The 16,563-nt window shown below is 34.7% G+C and overlaps 1 protein-coding gene across 1 annotated transcript in view; it reads right to left on the bottom strand.

Annotated features, from left to right (window-relative positions):
• The window catches only part of LOC145259960 (uncharacterized), a 358,155-nt gene that overhangs the window by 149,701 nt on the left and 191,891 nt on the right, over positions 1-16,563 (bottom strand). The window contains exons 4-8 of the mRNA XM_080117937.1: positions 16,359-16,501; positions 10,643-10,969; positions 7,543-7,756; positions 4,109-4,362; positions 825-1,029 (exon numbers count right to left, since the gene is read on the bottom strand). Coding sequence (XP_079974063.1) covers positions 825-1,029; positions 4,109-4,362; positions 7,543-7,756; positions 10,643-10,969; positions 16,359-16,501 — 1,143 coding nt within the window. The remainder of the gene's footprint in view (positions 1-824; positions 1,030-4,108; positions 4,363-7,542; positions 7,757-10,642; positions 10,970-16,358; positions 16,502-16,563) is intronic.

Below are 16,563 nucleotides of genomic sequence, written 5' to 3'. Positions count from 1 at the left end.
TTCTGTCGGTATTTTTGTTGATTTTTCCAAACGATTATTGAATACGGTAGGCGCCAATAACTGTGTTAAATTATCGTTTTAAAAAATCAACGAAAAAAAATCGACATAAATAATAAAAAAATGACATGTAAAGTCATCTAGGACCTCGTGGCGTAACGGTTAACGCACTCGACCATAGCACATATGGTCTGAGGTTCGAATCAGTCAAGTTATGCTGACGAGCGGTAGTACTGCTTAATAAGTGTTCGTAGATTACTGTTTTCGTTTTGTCAAAAAAAAAAAAGAAAAAAAAAGATAAATAAATTAAAAAAAAATTAAATATGAGTGATTTTTCTTAGGAAAAATATTTTCCAGATCTCCAAAGTTGGAAAGGTATTCAATTATCGTATGAAAATCGACATCACTCTCGCACTGATGATTACAAAAGCATAAACACTAGTGTCTGCAGGTATAAAAAAATATTGATAATTTATAATTATTTCGCTCCTTTAAGAAGTAAGTTATTAAAAGTTAAACATTGTCTGGGAAATAAAAGAAGGTCGGCTGGCATTGTGCGAAGATCGCAATTTCCTTAAGTGGGCCAATACTTATTTTTCTTCGATTCATAGTGTCCCTTTTGGGAAACTAGATTACCTCATATAAAAATACGATCCAATGTTAAAATCTGCCATCACAGGGAAGGCAAGCAACTAGAGACATAACCACGCAGAAAATCTAACTTCCAGGCAATTTAAATTAAAATGCATTTGGTGTGCCCATCTACCTCAAGCCAAAGAAACATTCGGGGCGAAACTTAAGTAGGTAAAAGCGCACACCATCCTTACCTTCAACGGGCATAGTGTATCCTGTACAACTGGACACAGGTCTCACATCGTTAAAAAGGCCGCAATAATTAGAAAAAGTGCAGCAGTTGTCCAAGGGTGTTTTGTCTTCTGTAATCCATTTCATTTTATCTTTTCTCGGGTCGTTGATGAAGAAACGACTCTCGGTTTGTTTAAATGCCTCGGAAGCGCCATCGTAACAGCAAATCTTTTTGCACACGAAATAGAAGAAAGAATCGCTATAATAATGTGAATATACATAATAATGTGTATATACAGGGTGGTCGCTTGAAAAGCGGGAAATTTGGCAAACAACGATTTATTTTTACAAAGAATAATTTTTACAAAGTTTTTCCAAAGATAAATGTGATATTATACTCATAGATACCCAAAATGTCGTCCGTACACTTCACTGCAGCGTCTTAACCTAAAAATCTAAGCTCCTGTGGCGTTTTGAAGGGTAACTTCTGGGATATCATTCTGAAGCTGACCTTCAAATTTCCCGCCTTTCTAGCGACCACCCTATATATATATATATATATATATATATATATATATATATATATATATATATATATATACGTTGGGTCTGTATATGTTAAGACTAGCTATCGAATTGTGGTTATATTAATGATGACAAAAATATGAGCGTTTGCGAGTACAACGATGTCCACCACTTTAACCATAAAGAATTACATATATCCGGAAACTATTATTTGCGGAAAATTTAAATGCAATAGCCGTTTTCAGCATACCCGAAAACTTTTAAAAGTCCCCATTTTAAAGGAAAATGTTAAGGTGGGAACCAAGTAAAAATTTACCAAATCTTCTGTTTTTTTATTTGCTTAAAAAAGTTACATATATAGTGTCGGTCATCCGAACCTTAAAATTTGTCTGACGTCACTTGTGCCGAATAGCTTTGTAAATAAAAAAGTGCGACTCTTAACGAAAACACTTATCACAAGTCAACGGCTTTGTTTTTGTAATGTTAAATGTTTTGCGTCTCAAATTGTAGCATAAAAATATAAATTTGAAAAGTTTTAAACTGTTAAAAAATGAAAATGAAAGAATTTTTTTTTCTTCTAACGGTTTTTTTTACATGGATGTCACGACTTATCAAGGCCCGGAAGCCACTCGGGGATAAGGGTTATTGCGTGAACAGTAATCAATGGGATAGTATCGTAGTAATCGTTAGTATTGGAGATTTAATAAAGTGTCTTACTTAAGAGAGCGATTCATCAGGAATTTGTTTATGTTGGACTTGAAGGCATTATAGTTTTAGTCAGGTGGGAAACAGGCAAACGGAAGAGATTCCCACAGGCGTGCACTTCTAAGAAAGAAGATTTGTTCATGGAATCTACGTTTGGATTTAGGCACAGATAAAGAATGGGGAAAATTACTGACAGTGGTTTCAGCTAGAAGGGTGTTTATCGTGAAAGATTGGCGAGGGGGGGGGACCAAAGATTGAAACTCAGACAAGCACTTGCCATGCAAATGACGATAAAACAAAGACAGGCTCGCAACGTCTCTTCTGTGGGAAGAAAGGTTGCAGGGAAGAGAAAAGGGCTTGATAACGATTCCAACTGGCAATGAAAAATAAAATAAAATTCGTAAAATGCCGATGAAAAAAGCAAAAGGGATTTAGTTTTATTTTTATTTGCATATTTTAAACGCGAAAAAAAAAATTCGATTAAAAAAAAGCTTCCTGTCTTTGTTTCCATGTAATATGCATGCGCAGAATTTTTCAAACTGGAAGGGCGATTTAAACGCCTAGGCTAACAAACTGATCTGAGTTATATATATATATATATATATATATATATAAATATATATATATATATATATATATATATATATATATATATATCAGGGAGATCCGACATTGCCCGGGATGGAATGAGGATCAACGACTGGATGAAATCGCCCACTTTTCCATCAAGTTCATTGATTGATTCTGCTCTCGTCGAGGACCTACCGCGGCGCACAGGGAAGAAAGCTTCACATACCTCCCCGCAGTTATTTAGTTCGCAATACATTGTAGTCAACATTGCACTGTAGAGAACTTACTGTTGAGATTATGAAATTATTTTAATATAAGGGCTCGAATTAAAGTTTAAAATGCAAAAGTCAAGTATCATGCTTCAATTGTGCTCTACACAGAAACATCCATTTCGAATGCGCCTCTGTCTTATAAAATAACATAATGTTCATTTTAGACACGTGACTATTCTGCTTGTGCGGTGATAAAGCTTCTCACATCCACTTGTGATGATAACTTTGCTCAACATTGCTCTTTCCTTCTTTAATCAGATTTTTTCGATTCATCGGTTTTCAATATTTATTAGAGGCATTCCATATGCATAATATCTACATAATATCTGTTACATAATACCTGTTACTAAAGTCGATGGTTAAATGTTTGGATCATTCTACTTCTCCAGAAAGTATCTGATTTCCAACGCAGTCCTCTACCTCTGCTACATCTGGGAAAATGCGCTAATATCGTTATTTTTCATGGCAGGTGCTCGGCTGAGCTCCAATCACTGGTTACCTCTCCCTATTTTTCTGCTTAGGGGTCACTGCTTAAGATAAGGGGTAATGAGTGTTATGTAGACGGTGAGACGACATCGTGATGATCAGTAATGGTGGAACTTTGGTAAGATTAAATTATTTAAGAGGATGCCTCAGCAAAAACATTTGTATTAAACTTGAAAATGACCATGTTATAATCAGCTGGGATGCATTCTCACTCTATTGCGTTCCGTAGACGGGCAGTTCTAGCAAAGAAACTTTGCTCATGGAATTTTCTCTCCTTCTTCTTACTAGCACAACTGAAATGATCTTTCCCTTCTTCCTCCTTGTTCCTAGCATTAGGCGGAATTTCCATGGACATTGCTTCTTTCCAAGAACTTCCCTACCTTGGGACACATTATCGCGGGATTGCTTCCTTTAGATTACAAACTGGTTGTCTTCAAATCTAACTTCGTTCAGTCATTTCATCATTTCCGACCCTCTCATTATATTCACTCAACTGACAATCTATAAATCTCATTAACCTTTATCCTCGAGTGGCTGTCAGCCTTCATTATTAGTATAAAATGATCTCATAATATTCTCTGTCATTTTACCAACAATCCACCCATCAAATTAATCCTTATCTTCGAGTGGTTTTTGGTTTTAATACGTGATGAATTATAAGTAAACAAAACGGATTTAAGAAATACAACATATTTAATCAGGAATATTTTGAAATTAACCAAGGAAGATTTGGAATAAAAGGAATTTACCAGAACGCCTTTGGATTCTCCATCAATAGGAAATCTCGATCGGATGCAGTACGGTACATCCTGGGAAACTTCAAATCGTGGATCCTTGAGTGCCTGTTTCAAGTTGCAAGGGCACGGTGAACTCGAGTTACTTAATTCCAGCACCAACTTTCGTTCGGATTCGTAATTGTTATTGTACCACTTCAAACAACATTGGCCGTAATTCTTCTTTTCTTTTATGACCCCAATATGAAATCGCCAGTAACCATAGATACCTTAAAAACAAAACAAATATTCAAATCAAATCTAATTCATTAGCGAAAGACAACAAAGTGCAACATTCCAGAAAAGCAAAAAACAAAACAAAAAACAAAACGTTATTTACATCTCTATGTTATATAACGGAAACGGAAGTCTATGATTCTAGAATGGAAAGACTAATGAAGTAATGATTAGAAACGACCGGTGGAATGGTTGCCGACAGTGAGGTGAGAGTATGTCCCCGATAGGTGATGGAAGTTGAGGTGTGAAGTTATTTCGCCAAATAGCGTTACGGACTTTTCTCGTTTCTCAGACGTGAAGTCGATTGGTCATCCTAGCACCGATTCGTGTGAGGATAGCTAGTCATGAACTGATTCCCGCATCTTATTATCTTTTTCATCTTTTGTCTTTGTCATGTGAGTAATATATATATATATACACACACACAACTGTTTTTTGGGTGGACGGGTTTCGATCCTGGCTTGAGGCAGTTGCCCGTCTAGCCGCACTGATGTATATATATATAATACGAGGGATGTTCCAAAGTTAATGCGTCCTATATTTTATTCCGTCTGAATGGATCAGGGAGTGGTTGTAAATTTCGTTGATATGATGAGTGAACTTATGCATGCATGATCTTGAAAGTTTCATTTCTATGTTACAGATATTGACGGTATGAAACTCTGGGAAACAACTCCTGTCATCGACGTGCGTCAGAAGCAGAAACACGTCAATGACTTGCTCTAAGCAGAATAAATTGAAATAATCAGCATTCACCTGCGCCCGTTTAACGTTATGGGCTGCTCGATTTCAGAGTGACGATAGAAACTTTTACGACCGAGACATCAAAAAGAGGTTGGCAACAGTGAATAAAATATGTTACTGACTATGTGGAAAAATAAATTCTGGTGCACAAAGGTTGCTCATTTTAATGATACCACTCTCGTCTTCGTAGTTTTTCAACGTTTTGGTTTTTGAATCAAAAAAATAGGAGGCATTACTTTTGGAACAACACTATCATGAAAAGGCTCCTAGATTGTTGACTATTTAAAAAAACTGATTACATATAATGATAGAAGATGTATCGAGACACAGGAATGGGCATGTTTGATCCTGCATAACGGTGGTTCATTAAAATTGTGGGGTCTGCGTTCGCGCCTGGTCCACAAAGTATGGAAATAACAAATTCAAAAATGAAAAAAACAAAAACATTTACAAGTGTTTTTAATATAGATGTACATAGGAATAATTTGATAAGTATGTTTTAACTTAAATAGGGATGGTATAATAAAATTGTGGGGCCTTCGTTCGCGCCTGGCCTCCATAGAATGGAAACAGGCACACACTATAATAAAGACTTTTCATATCTATCTGCGTAAGTACACTTTGATAATTATGTTTCAGTTTGAAGAAATATGGTATAATAAAATAATGGGGTGTTCGTTCGCGCCTGACCTCCATAGAATGGAAAAATGTCACAAAGTTTAACAAGGTTTTTTTTTTAATATAGATCAAAAGTATATTGTGATAAGTGTTTCAGTGTGACGCGGTATGGTATAATAAATTATTGGGCTTATTTATTTTATTTTTACTTTCATCATATTTTGCTTTGGTTTTGATACCCCCGAATTCGAAGCTATCTCTTTACAACCCTTCCTTTTCATAACCTTACTACTTTAATAAATCAGAGTCCATTATCTGTAGGCTGTTTTTGAACCCAGTCAACGACGGGTACTTTTGCTAGTATATATATATATATATATATATATATATATATATATATATATATATATATATATATATTGCAAAAGTATTTGGTACATTAGTGTTTTTTATTTTCTCAAAAAATATCAAATTAATTTGAATGAAATTTACATTCAATCTTTGAACAAATATTATTATTTTGGCATCGGAAATTAGGCATCAATTTTTCCGATTCCGATACCGATTCCGATACCCCCAAATCTTCCGATTTTTCGATTTCTGATTCCGATTCTGATTAATCATGCCGACACTTATATATATATATATATATATATATATATATATATATATATATATATATAATTATATATATATATATATATATATATATATATATATATATATATATGTTTGTGTGTGTGTGTGTGTGTGTGTGTTTTCGGCTGTAATTTACGCATGCATTTCTCATGCGAACAAAACCTTTCATTTAAAACATTTGTGTTCATCCATTGATGCAATCAGTAATATCCATTCAGTCAATAACAACAACACTAATAAATACAGCATCAACGAACACGTCACCGATGATGCTAGTACTCCTTTAAAAAGAGTACTAGCATCATCCATGACGTGACTCCTAATACAATTCTCTACTAATATAATAGTCAAATACTTTCCAACATAAAAGTACAACTGCTACGTCTGGGAAATGCGGCTTAGAACACGCTTTCCTTCTTTGACAGTAAAAAAAAGTTCGACATCACAATCTATTTCGGAGTGATCTTTTCACTTCCTTAAACCCCCATTTTCTTACAGTTGCTTATCTCTCTTTTATTGTTATTTCCATGGAATATGCTCGACTGAGCTCTAATTTTTGGTAATTCACACCTCCGCTCTTTATCTGTGCCTAAACCTAAACGTAGATTTCACGAACAAAGTTTCTTTCTTAGAATTACCCGCCTGTAGAACTATCTTCCGTTTGCCTCATTTCCAGCTGACTACAATTTGTCTTCAAGTCCAATGTAAACAAGTTTTTGATGAACCGTCCCCCTAAGTAATTCCATTTACAAAATACCATTACTATGCTATAATCCCATCGACTACTGGACACCCATTAACCCTCATCCTCGACTGGCCCCCGAGCCTTGATAATTGAGGACTCCTATGTAAAAAAAAAACAACAACAACGACAAAACTTTACATAATTCTTCAATGTGCCTTTGTAAGTGGATTTCTTTTTGTGGAACATATTACTCCAGGATTGCTTCCCTGAAGATGACATCATGGTCGTTTTAAAATTCTATGTTACCAAATACTTATCTATAAGTAATTAAGCTTAGCTCACATCATTGACTATTTCTCATATTTCGTCTTACAATAATGGTTGGAAATCCTCTGCTCTAAAAGGTGATATCGATGTCACTAATATTTATGTAAATTGTCCTCAGTTAAATGAGACACCCATAAAAATGTGCGAAAAATAACGTTACCTGTGTTCCCTATTCTTTTGTCCAAGTCAAGAATGTCTTGATCTTTCTTGGAAGTCAAGACATAATTGATATCATCTGCACCACGGCGGTATCCCATCAGCACGTAGCGAGAAGGAAGATTTAATTTGTTCCACTTCATGCCACCGGTTTCGTACAAGTAGATCGCATACGATTCTGTACCATCTGTGACCAGCACAGCCTGGAAAGTATTAGTCTGAAAGAAAAAGAAAGACTTTATTCAATTTCTACCTTTCTATCTATATTTTGTCTCTCTTTCTTTCACGCACACACTTTCACACTCTTATTTTCTCTTCTGTCGTTGTTTGTTTCTCTCTTTCTTTCTTTCTTTCTCCCCCTCTCTCTCTTTCTCTCCCTCCCTCTCTCTCTCCCCCCTCTCTCTCTCTCTCTATATATATATATCTATATATATATATGTTTTATTTTTTATTACCATATCTTTCTGTTAAGTTACATTATTGTTTCGGCTACACGGCCGTTTTTTTTTTGGCCGTCTGTAGCGTCCTCAGACTTTTACAGAAATGTTCAAAATAGTGAACATTTCTGCAAAAGTCTGAGGACGCTACAGACGGCAAAAAAAAAAAACGGCCGTGTAGCCGAAACAATAATGTAACTTAACAGAAAGATACGGTAATAAAAATAAAACGCATATTTGCTCTACAACAGTATTGAGCACTTTCTCCAGTTTTTATTAATTACATTCTCAACTATATATATATATATATATATATATATATATATATATATATATATATATATATATATAGTTATACAGGGTGTCCATAAAGTCCGTGTGCGCCTTAAAATATTTATACTTTTATATGCGATTGCAATAGAAATAACATGTAAAAAAAGGATTTGATTTTGGAACAATTCATTTTAAAATTGCACGCGGACTTTATGGACACCCTGTATATATATATAATGCAACAATGCAAGAAAAATGCAAAAAACAAAAACAAAAACAAAACACTTTCACATACATCTAATATATAAAAGGCTACATGTCTCTCTGTCTGTCTCCATATTTTCAAACTCTATTTCCCCCGAAACTAAAAGTCACAAGGACCTCAAATGATTAGATTTTTTTTACAGACGGTTCTTTTAAGGGTCTTTAACCGGTTAAAATTGTTTTTAAAAGGTAAAAAATGGGTCAAAATTGAAAAAAAATCATTATACATTCTGTACATTCATCTTAGTTTATTTTTAATTTTTAATTTTTAATGGGTCTATATGCTAGAGGCGCTAGATGCCTCAGATGATTGATTTTTTACGGACCGTTCTTTTATGGATCGTTAGCCGGTTAAAATAGTTTTAAAGGGTCTAAATTGAGCTACAATTGAAAAAATCGTTATACATTTTGTACATTCATCTTAGTTTATTTTTAATTTTAAATTTTTTATCTGCTCATATTTGTGTCACGTTGGTACGGTGGTGACGTCACCAGTATTGAATGTATGTATGCATGTATATATATATATATATATATATATATATATATATATATATATATATATATATATATATACATACTTTGTGGATTAGAACAAGAGTCTAAAGAGCAGAGTATATTTTAATACATTAGTGCATTCAATAATACAATTAAAATAAAAGAAAAGAAAACAGTGCTCGTTGTAATGTAGATATATAATAAGCTCGATAGGCATGTGTATCCTAGATCTATTTTAATATTAAGTAAGATGGTTGGTCATTTATAATTAAAATTAAGAATTAAAAATCGATTTCATGAAGAACAAACAAAATCAAATTTCTTCCTTATGAAATCGATTTTAATTATAAATTATCAATCATCTTTCTTAATATATATATATATATATATATATATATATATATATATATATATATATATATATATATATATAATTTAGATGGAATATCGGTTTCATATATATTTCATACATATAAATCTAACGTAAAACGATCCTCTTACTTCCGTGACATTATTTTTTATTACGTCACCTCCTTTGACACGTTTATATAATTTCTAAACTTAACATCTAAAAGAGAGTGTTCCATTTTTACGTAATCCACGCGTATCTCGTACAATCCTGTTCACACATTGAATGTATTAGAGGGAGGGAAGGTAAAGCGAGTGACGTAATAAGTGTTAAGAGAAGGAGGGGAGATATCAGGACAGGTTTGCAAGGCAGATAAGTCCAAGCACAAGAATACAACCTCAGTTCTCAACAGAAAGTACTCTTTCGCAACTGTTTCTTCGCACATTTAATGTATTAAATGATGCAAGGAAAGGCGAATACCAAAAAGAGCGGTAAGAGGAAGGAGAAGATCACAGAAAACGAGTCTGCGCAACAAACCGTTGCAAACCTTAAAATGAGCCCTCCTAGCTCACCAACGGCCGCTTTATTGCAACTTTCTGTTTTCTTACTTCACTTCCTTCGACACGTTAACTTAATTTCTGACTTCAACTTTGAAGCAAAAATTTCCTTTTTGCTTTTTGCGTAATCCATATACAATCTTCCTACATTTGTTTGTTTGCAGATTGAATGTATTAGATGATGGAAGGAAGAGCGAATATAGTGAGAACCGTTAAAAGGTGGGAGAATATATTTTAAACGTGTCTGCTCCGCAAACAATCGTGAACAAGCCTTGTTTCGCAACTACCGCTCACCTATTCTAACTTTCAGTTCTTACGTCATTTCCTTTGACTTTCCCTCTTCGAACGGGAAATGCTCTTCTCATGTAATCTAGCAGTAGTTCGCCTGTCGGAACGACAAAGCCCAGTTCATCATCCTAGAAATGACGGATAACACGCGCTGGTTATATATCTTTAAAGTGAATTTAGTTTGCACAGAGCCAGGCTCGTTCTCTCGTCCCAACTGATGCAGCGCAGGACAGGGTTGGGACAGAATGCAGAAGCTGCTGGAAGCATCTGGTATTCTCATAAGGCTTCCAATCTGGTACTGCCTAAGTTCCACGTTGCTTAACTTCGGTGCTCTATAGAGAACCGGTGTATTAACGTGATTATGCCGTAAAATAACGCTCTACACATACTACCTTGCTACAAAATGATATGTAAAAAGAAAAGCAGTTTTTTTTTTACCTCCGACAAATCCAAGATGTCACCTGGCAGAACGTTTTTCCATGTCACTACAAGAGCCCACGTTGCGTTAAATCCATGCACACCGAGTCGTTCGGTAATTTCCCTTAAAACAATTTCTTCACTTATTTTCTTTTGCCGGTTTAAAGGCCACATTTCGTAGACATCGTAATAGACGGCGCTGTTTCGTCTGCCGTTACCAGCGTCCGTGGTTGCGTCCGCCCAAAACGGCGCTATGATAACCGTGCCTTCTTCTCCGACCTCTTTTTTGGGGAGCTCTTCAACTTCGTAACCGTCCGGTTTGATGATAATGAAGCCATCTGTATGAACCTATGAAAATGTAATAAAAATGATAAGTGAAAAAATTAAACGGTAATTTAAAAAAAAAAAAAATAGTGTAAAAGAGCGCGGACGCGCGTATGACAAATGGCCGAGCCGTGTGCGAGGTGACGTCACAGCGAGTAAAAAGGAAAGAAAAAGATAATAGAGAGGACAGAGATAGACGTGTTACACACGTGGCCCGAGAGCGACAGGAAAAGACGCGTGCAAAACATGGTCGCCCAGGAACGGAAGACTAGTTGTTCGGTACGGCAGAACCGTGCTCAGGACATCGGAGTATGCGAGTGTTAAAATGTAACGACACCGGAAAAAAAATAGTGTAACGTGCTACAATAGGAAGTGTGTTCAAAAAGTAACGAGGCGGATGATGTATAAACCAAATACTATGAATTAAACGCTTTTTCTCTCAGAATAGAATGACATAAAAATAAGTAATGAAACAGAGAATGTACATGGTGTCCAAAAAGTAACGGAAGTGTTTTCAGCTTTAGTAGATTCTTTATTTTTGATAACATCTTTCTGTAATTTTTATACAACCTGACTAAGACATTGGAGAATTAAACGAATACCAACATTCAAACAATCTTTATTTATGAAAAATAATGTCTTTTAAATGTTGCCCATTTTCAGCTTCGCATATTTGTAAATATCATTATTCATAACAGATTGCAGAATCTCTGGATTGCGATTTAACTCCCTTATATCGTTCCTAATGTTTTCCTACAGTTTTTTGCAGGGTGTGGTTTTTCTTACATAGACTCTTTTCTTAAGATATTTCCACTAACAAAATCGCAGCTAGTCAAGTCTGGGAAACGTGGGGGACCATTTGACATTGCCATAGCGAGAGATAATGTTGTCGCCAAAGCATTGCCTGATTTTGGTAAAACAGTTTCATAACTTGCGTACGTTGTTGAATGCTATACTTATATATAATTAATTTCGAAAATATTATTTGTAAAATATCGGAAATAAAGAAAAAATAATCATTAATGGTAAAACGACGAAGATTTTCACTCCTTCAGTGACTTTTTGGACAGCCTGTATAAATAAAATATGTTAAAATTTAAACTGTAATTGTTTTTAAAAAATGTAACGAGGCAGATGAAATATTAATCAAAGACAATGAAACGTTACTTTCTTTAAGATAGGATGATATTTATATATAAATAAACGTAACGAAACAGAGAATGTTCAAATAAAAAATAATGAATGAAAAGTTACTTAATAAAAAAAAAATAAGATGTCTGTTATACAAAAAAACTTAACGAAAATAAGAATACACGAGGTGCCTTCAATAAGTTTCCAGACTTTTTTTCGTATGGACACTTTTGCTGATAGTACACACACGAAACTTTAGTCCCCTTCAAAGTAATCTCCCCCGGATGCAATGGAAGTTCTCTTGTGTGAGCATGTCAATGACCCTCATCACAGCTTCTTTCATCTCCTCAATTGTCTCATAACGACAGCCTCTAAGGTTTTCCTTGAGCTTAGGGAATAACCTAAAATTATAGGAAGCAAAGCCAACTATAGGGAGGCTGAGGAACTCTTTTAATGCCCATCTTCATCAAATAGTCTGTAACAAGGATGGAGCACCCTTGGGGCAAATTTCGCGCAAATCTTCCACATCTTCAGTTCCTTGCAAATAATTGCTTGTACAGTTCCCACACTGACATCAAACTGTACACTTATTGTCTCTATAAGACACAAAACGGTCCTTACCATGATTTTTTTTTATTTGTCCAATCAACCCTGGTGTTCTGACTTCCTTACTCCTTCCACACCTCTCATCATCTCTCACAGATTCCCTGCCTTCCTCGAATCTCTTATGCACTTAAAAACTGATGCTCGATTCATGCATATAGTCCAAAAGCAGTCTGAAGTATTCCATACGTTTGTGTGGCATTTTCCAAGTTTAAAACAGAATTTTATTGCATATCATTATTCTAAAGTACCCTCACTTCCAGATGCATTTTCGAAATTGACCAGCTGTAACAATCAGGCTTTAGTAGGGTGTATTGCCATTTCTGCTGTAGCTGTTTATTTGAACCTGAAATCATAAAAATTGGCCAGTCCTCTCATAAGAGGTATAGCAATGACATACTGAATTTTCAAGAGTCTACAACAATTTTAAATGCTTGTGCAAAAAAAAAAGTCTGGAAACTTATTTAAGGCACGCCATACTAATCGAAGACAATGCCAAAACGATGAATTTATAATTTTTATTGGTAAAAACATAAAAATTTTTTTTACATGGGTATCACCACTTATCAAGGCCTTGAGGCCACTCGAGGATAAAGGTTAAAGAGTGTACAGTAGAAATTGGAAAATATATTAATCGTTAGTAACGGAAATTTGGTGAATTTGGTAACTTATATGGAACGGCTCATCAAAACCTTGTTTACGTTAGATTTGAAGACAACCATATTGTAATCAGCTGGAAAGCAGGAAAACGAAAGGCAATTCCATAGACATGCAGTTCTAATAAAGAAGCTTTGTTCATGGAATCTACGTTTAGGTTTAGGCACATATAAAGAGTGGAGGAAATTATTGATAGTGTTTTCTGCTAGACGGGTGTTTCTTGTGAAAGTTTGGCGAGGGGGGGACCATAGATTCGAGCTCAGCCGCGCACTTGCCATGAAAATAACGATAAAGCAGAGACAAACTCGCAACATTTCTTCTGTGAGAAAGAGGTTGCAGGGAAGAGAAAAGGCTACGAGACTGCGAAGTCTATTTTGAACTCTATCAAGGCAAGATTAGTCCTTTCTAGCAGCTCCTGCCCAGATGTGGCAACAATACTCCATCCTTGGACGTACCTGGCTCTTATATAGATAGAGAATTGCATCAGCAGTGAGATATCTACTGGATCGATAGAAGGATCCCACCATTGGCAACGGATTTAATGTATGTGTTCCACTTAAGATCAAGAGTAAAAGTCAAGTCCAGAAGCTTGTCAAAACATAAGGACTCCCCAAGACGAGAGCCTTTCATTCCAGTTGATGCCAGATGGGGATCAGAGCGTTGATGATGTAAAGATAAAAGCTTGGTTTTAGATGCATTAAAAGTAACCAGCCACCCCTTTCCCAATTGTACCACATGCTCAAGATCAGAGGAGAGAGAATCAGAGAGAACTTGGTCGTTTGCGGTCTTAGATGTGCTACCATAGATAGTAGTGTCATCAGCATAAATGTTTACGAATGATGTAAGGATGTGATTTGTTTTTAAGCAAAAATAACCTACTTTGACCAAATACCTTCTATTTTCTCGTTTTTGCAGATAATAAAAAAAAAGTGTCATTTGGTTAAAAAATATTTATGCACCATCTTTTTTTCAAATATTAATGTGTTATATTAATTCGTTAAATTTATAAACATTTACCCAGTCGAAAAAAATCATTAGTTTTACGTGAGATTCAAACACGTGTATTAGTATCGTAAAATTACCGCCTTAGTAATGTGTACTCTGCCTATTCCTTTTTTTCAACCGGTCATATGCTTCTATTTACACATGAATAAACTGCTAACTACTGCACAATCGTCGAGTTTTCTTTAATCGTCAGAAAAAAAATACCATGTTCGTAAAACGAAAGAAAAAAATGAATTTATTTACTTCCTTATATCTTAAAAATTGCAATAAAAACGCACACATCTCGCTTCGTCTATACCAAACTATTTTTATAGCTTTTCAAACCTTTAAAAATTATTGGGAATAAAATCATCTACCGAATAATTTAAAAATGAAAACAATACTGTTTTATTTAGAGATCATCATCATCTTATATGAATTCAAAGATTCTATTTTTTGCATTGTTTCCTCGATAATTTTCAACTCAGTATGCGTTCTAGAAAGCTATTGGATACTTATGAGAGGAACCACGTGTAGGTTGCCAACATCCTAAGTGAAAGTGATTTTTGTGTAACGAACTGGATTCGAACTTGAAACAGATGATCTAGTGGTTAACGACACGGACTGACAACCTTAGTTCGAATCCAGTTTGTTCCACAAAATTCACTTTCACTTGGGACGTTCTCATGGTCCCTCCCGTAAGTACTCGATGTCTTTCTCGAATAAATCTTGATTAGAAAAAATATGGAGGAAACCAATGCCGTTTTGCAAATGATTGAAATTTTAGTATGTTATTATGTATGATAACGACTACCAGTTGTCAAAATTTCAGCTTTTCACAGTTGTTATTTCTAACAAATATTAGGTTTAAAAATGTCCCTTAGTTTTGGACGTGACTGTATATATATATATATATATATATATATATATATATATATATATATATATATATACGTTTTATATTTTATTACCGTATCTTTCTGTTAAGTTACATTATTGTTTCAGCTACCCGGTTTCTGTAAAAGTCTGAGGAAGCTACAGATAGCAAAAAAAAAAAAAAAAAAAAAAAAAAAAAAAAACGGCCGGGTAGCTGAAACAATAATGTAACTTAACAGAAAGATACGGTAATAAGAAATAACACGCATATTTGCTCTACAACAGTATAGAGCACTTTCTCCAGGTTTTATTGATTACCATTTCCACTAAATATATATATATATATATACATATATACATATATATATATATATATATGTATGTATAAACAAAAATAACAAACAAAAAAAAAACAAACAAGCTAGCAATTTACCAACATGCATTTCTAAACCGACACACAAGAAAGTTTAAAATTAGAAAGTAAACGTTATATCAAAACGGTGAGTGGTCAAGTAATTAACGGTAGGTGTCCGAGGCTCGAATCCAGTTTACGCCATAATAATCATTTTCACTTAGAATGTTAACAACCTTCACGTGGTAGCTCTCTTAAAATACCCGATGTCTTTCTAGAAAGAATTCTGATGAGAAAAAAGGAGATTGGAGAGAAACTGATGCCAACAATAGAATCTTTGGGTTCATACGATGTGACGATGATCAGCGAAGCGGTCAGCGTAAAAAGAGATATACAGTGGGTGCATTAAGTATCCCATACAAACAAACAAACAAACAAACAAGCAAACAAACACACAAGCAAACAAACAAACAAGCAAACAAACAAACAAACAAGCAAACAAACAGACAAGCAAACAAACAGACAAGCAAACAAAAAACAAACAAGCAAACAAACAAACAAACAAGCAAGCAAGCATGCAAACAAACACACAAGCAAACAAACAGACAAGCAAACAAACAAACAAACAGACATATATATATATATATATATATATATATATATATATAAACAAGCAAACAAACAAACAAACAAGCAAACAAACAAGCAAACAAACAAACAAACAAGCAAACAAGCAAACAAACACACAAGCAAACAAACAGACAAATAAAAAAATATATATAAAAACAAGCAAACAAACAAGCAGCTTACCCACATGCGTTTCCAAACTGATGTCTTTGATATCATTGGAGGGAAACCAACCTCGCAAATAATTGCATCACTCATGACGTCATCCCCTCGAGGCAACCGTTTCGATAGAGCTGCCCCGGAGTCCATGCCATACCTGAACAGCTCTAATTTGGTAAAAACAAAAGAAAAATTATCAAGTTATGATCATTTATCGCATATCTAGCTG

This window comes from Euprymna scolopes, chromosome 35 (genome assembly GCF_053919585.1).
Source record: "Euprymna scolopes isolate OS-2025 chromosome 35, ASM5391958v1, whole genome shotgun sequence".
Lineage (NCBI taxonomy): Eukaryota > Metazoa > Mollusca > Cephalopoda > Sepiida > Sepiolidae > Euprymna > Euprymna scolopes.
This window is presented reverse-complemented; position numbering and strand designations above follow the sequence as displayed.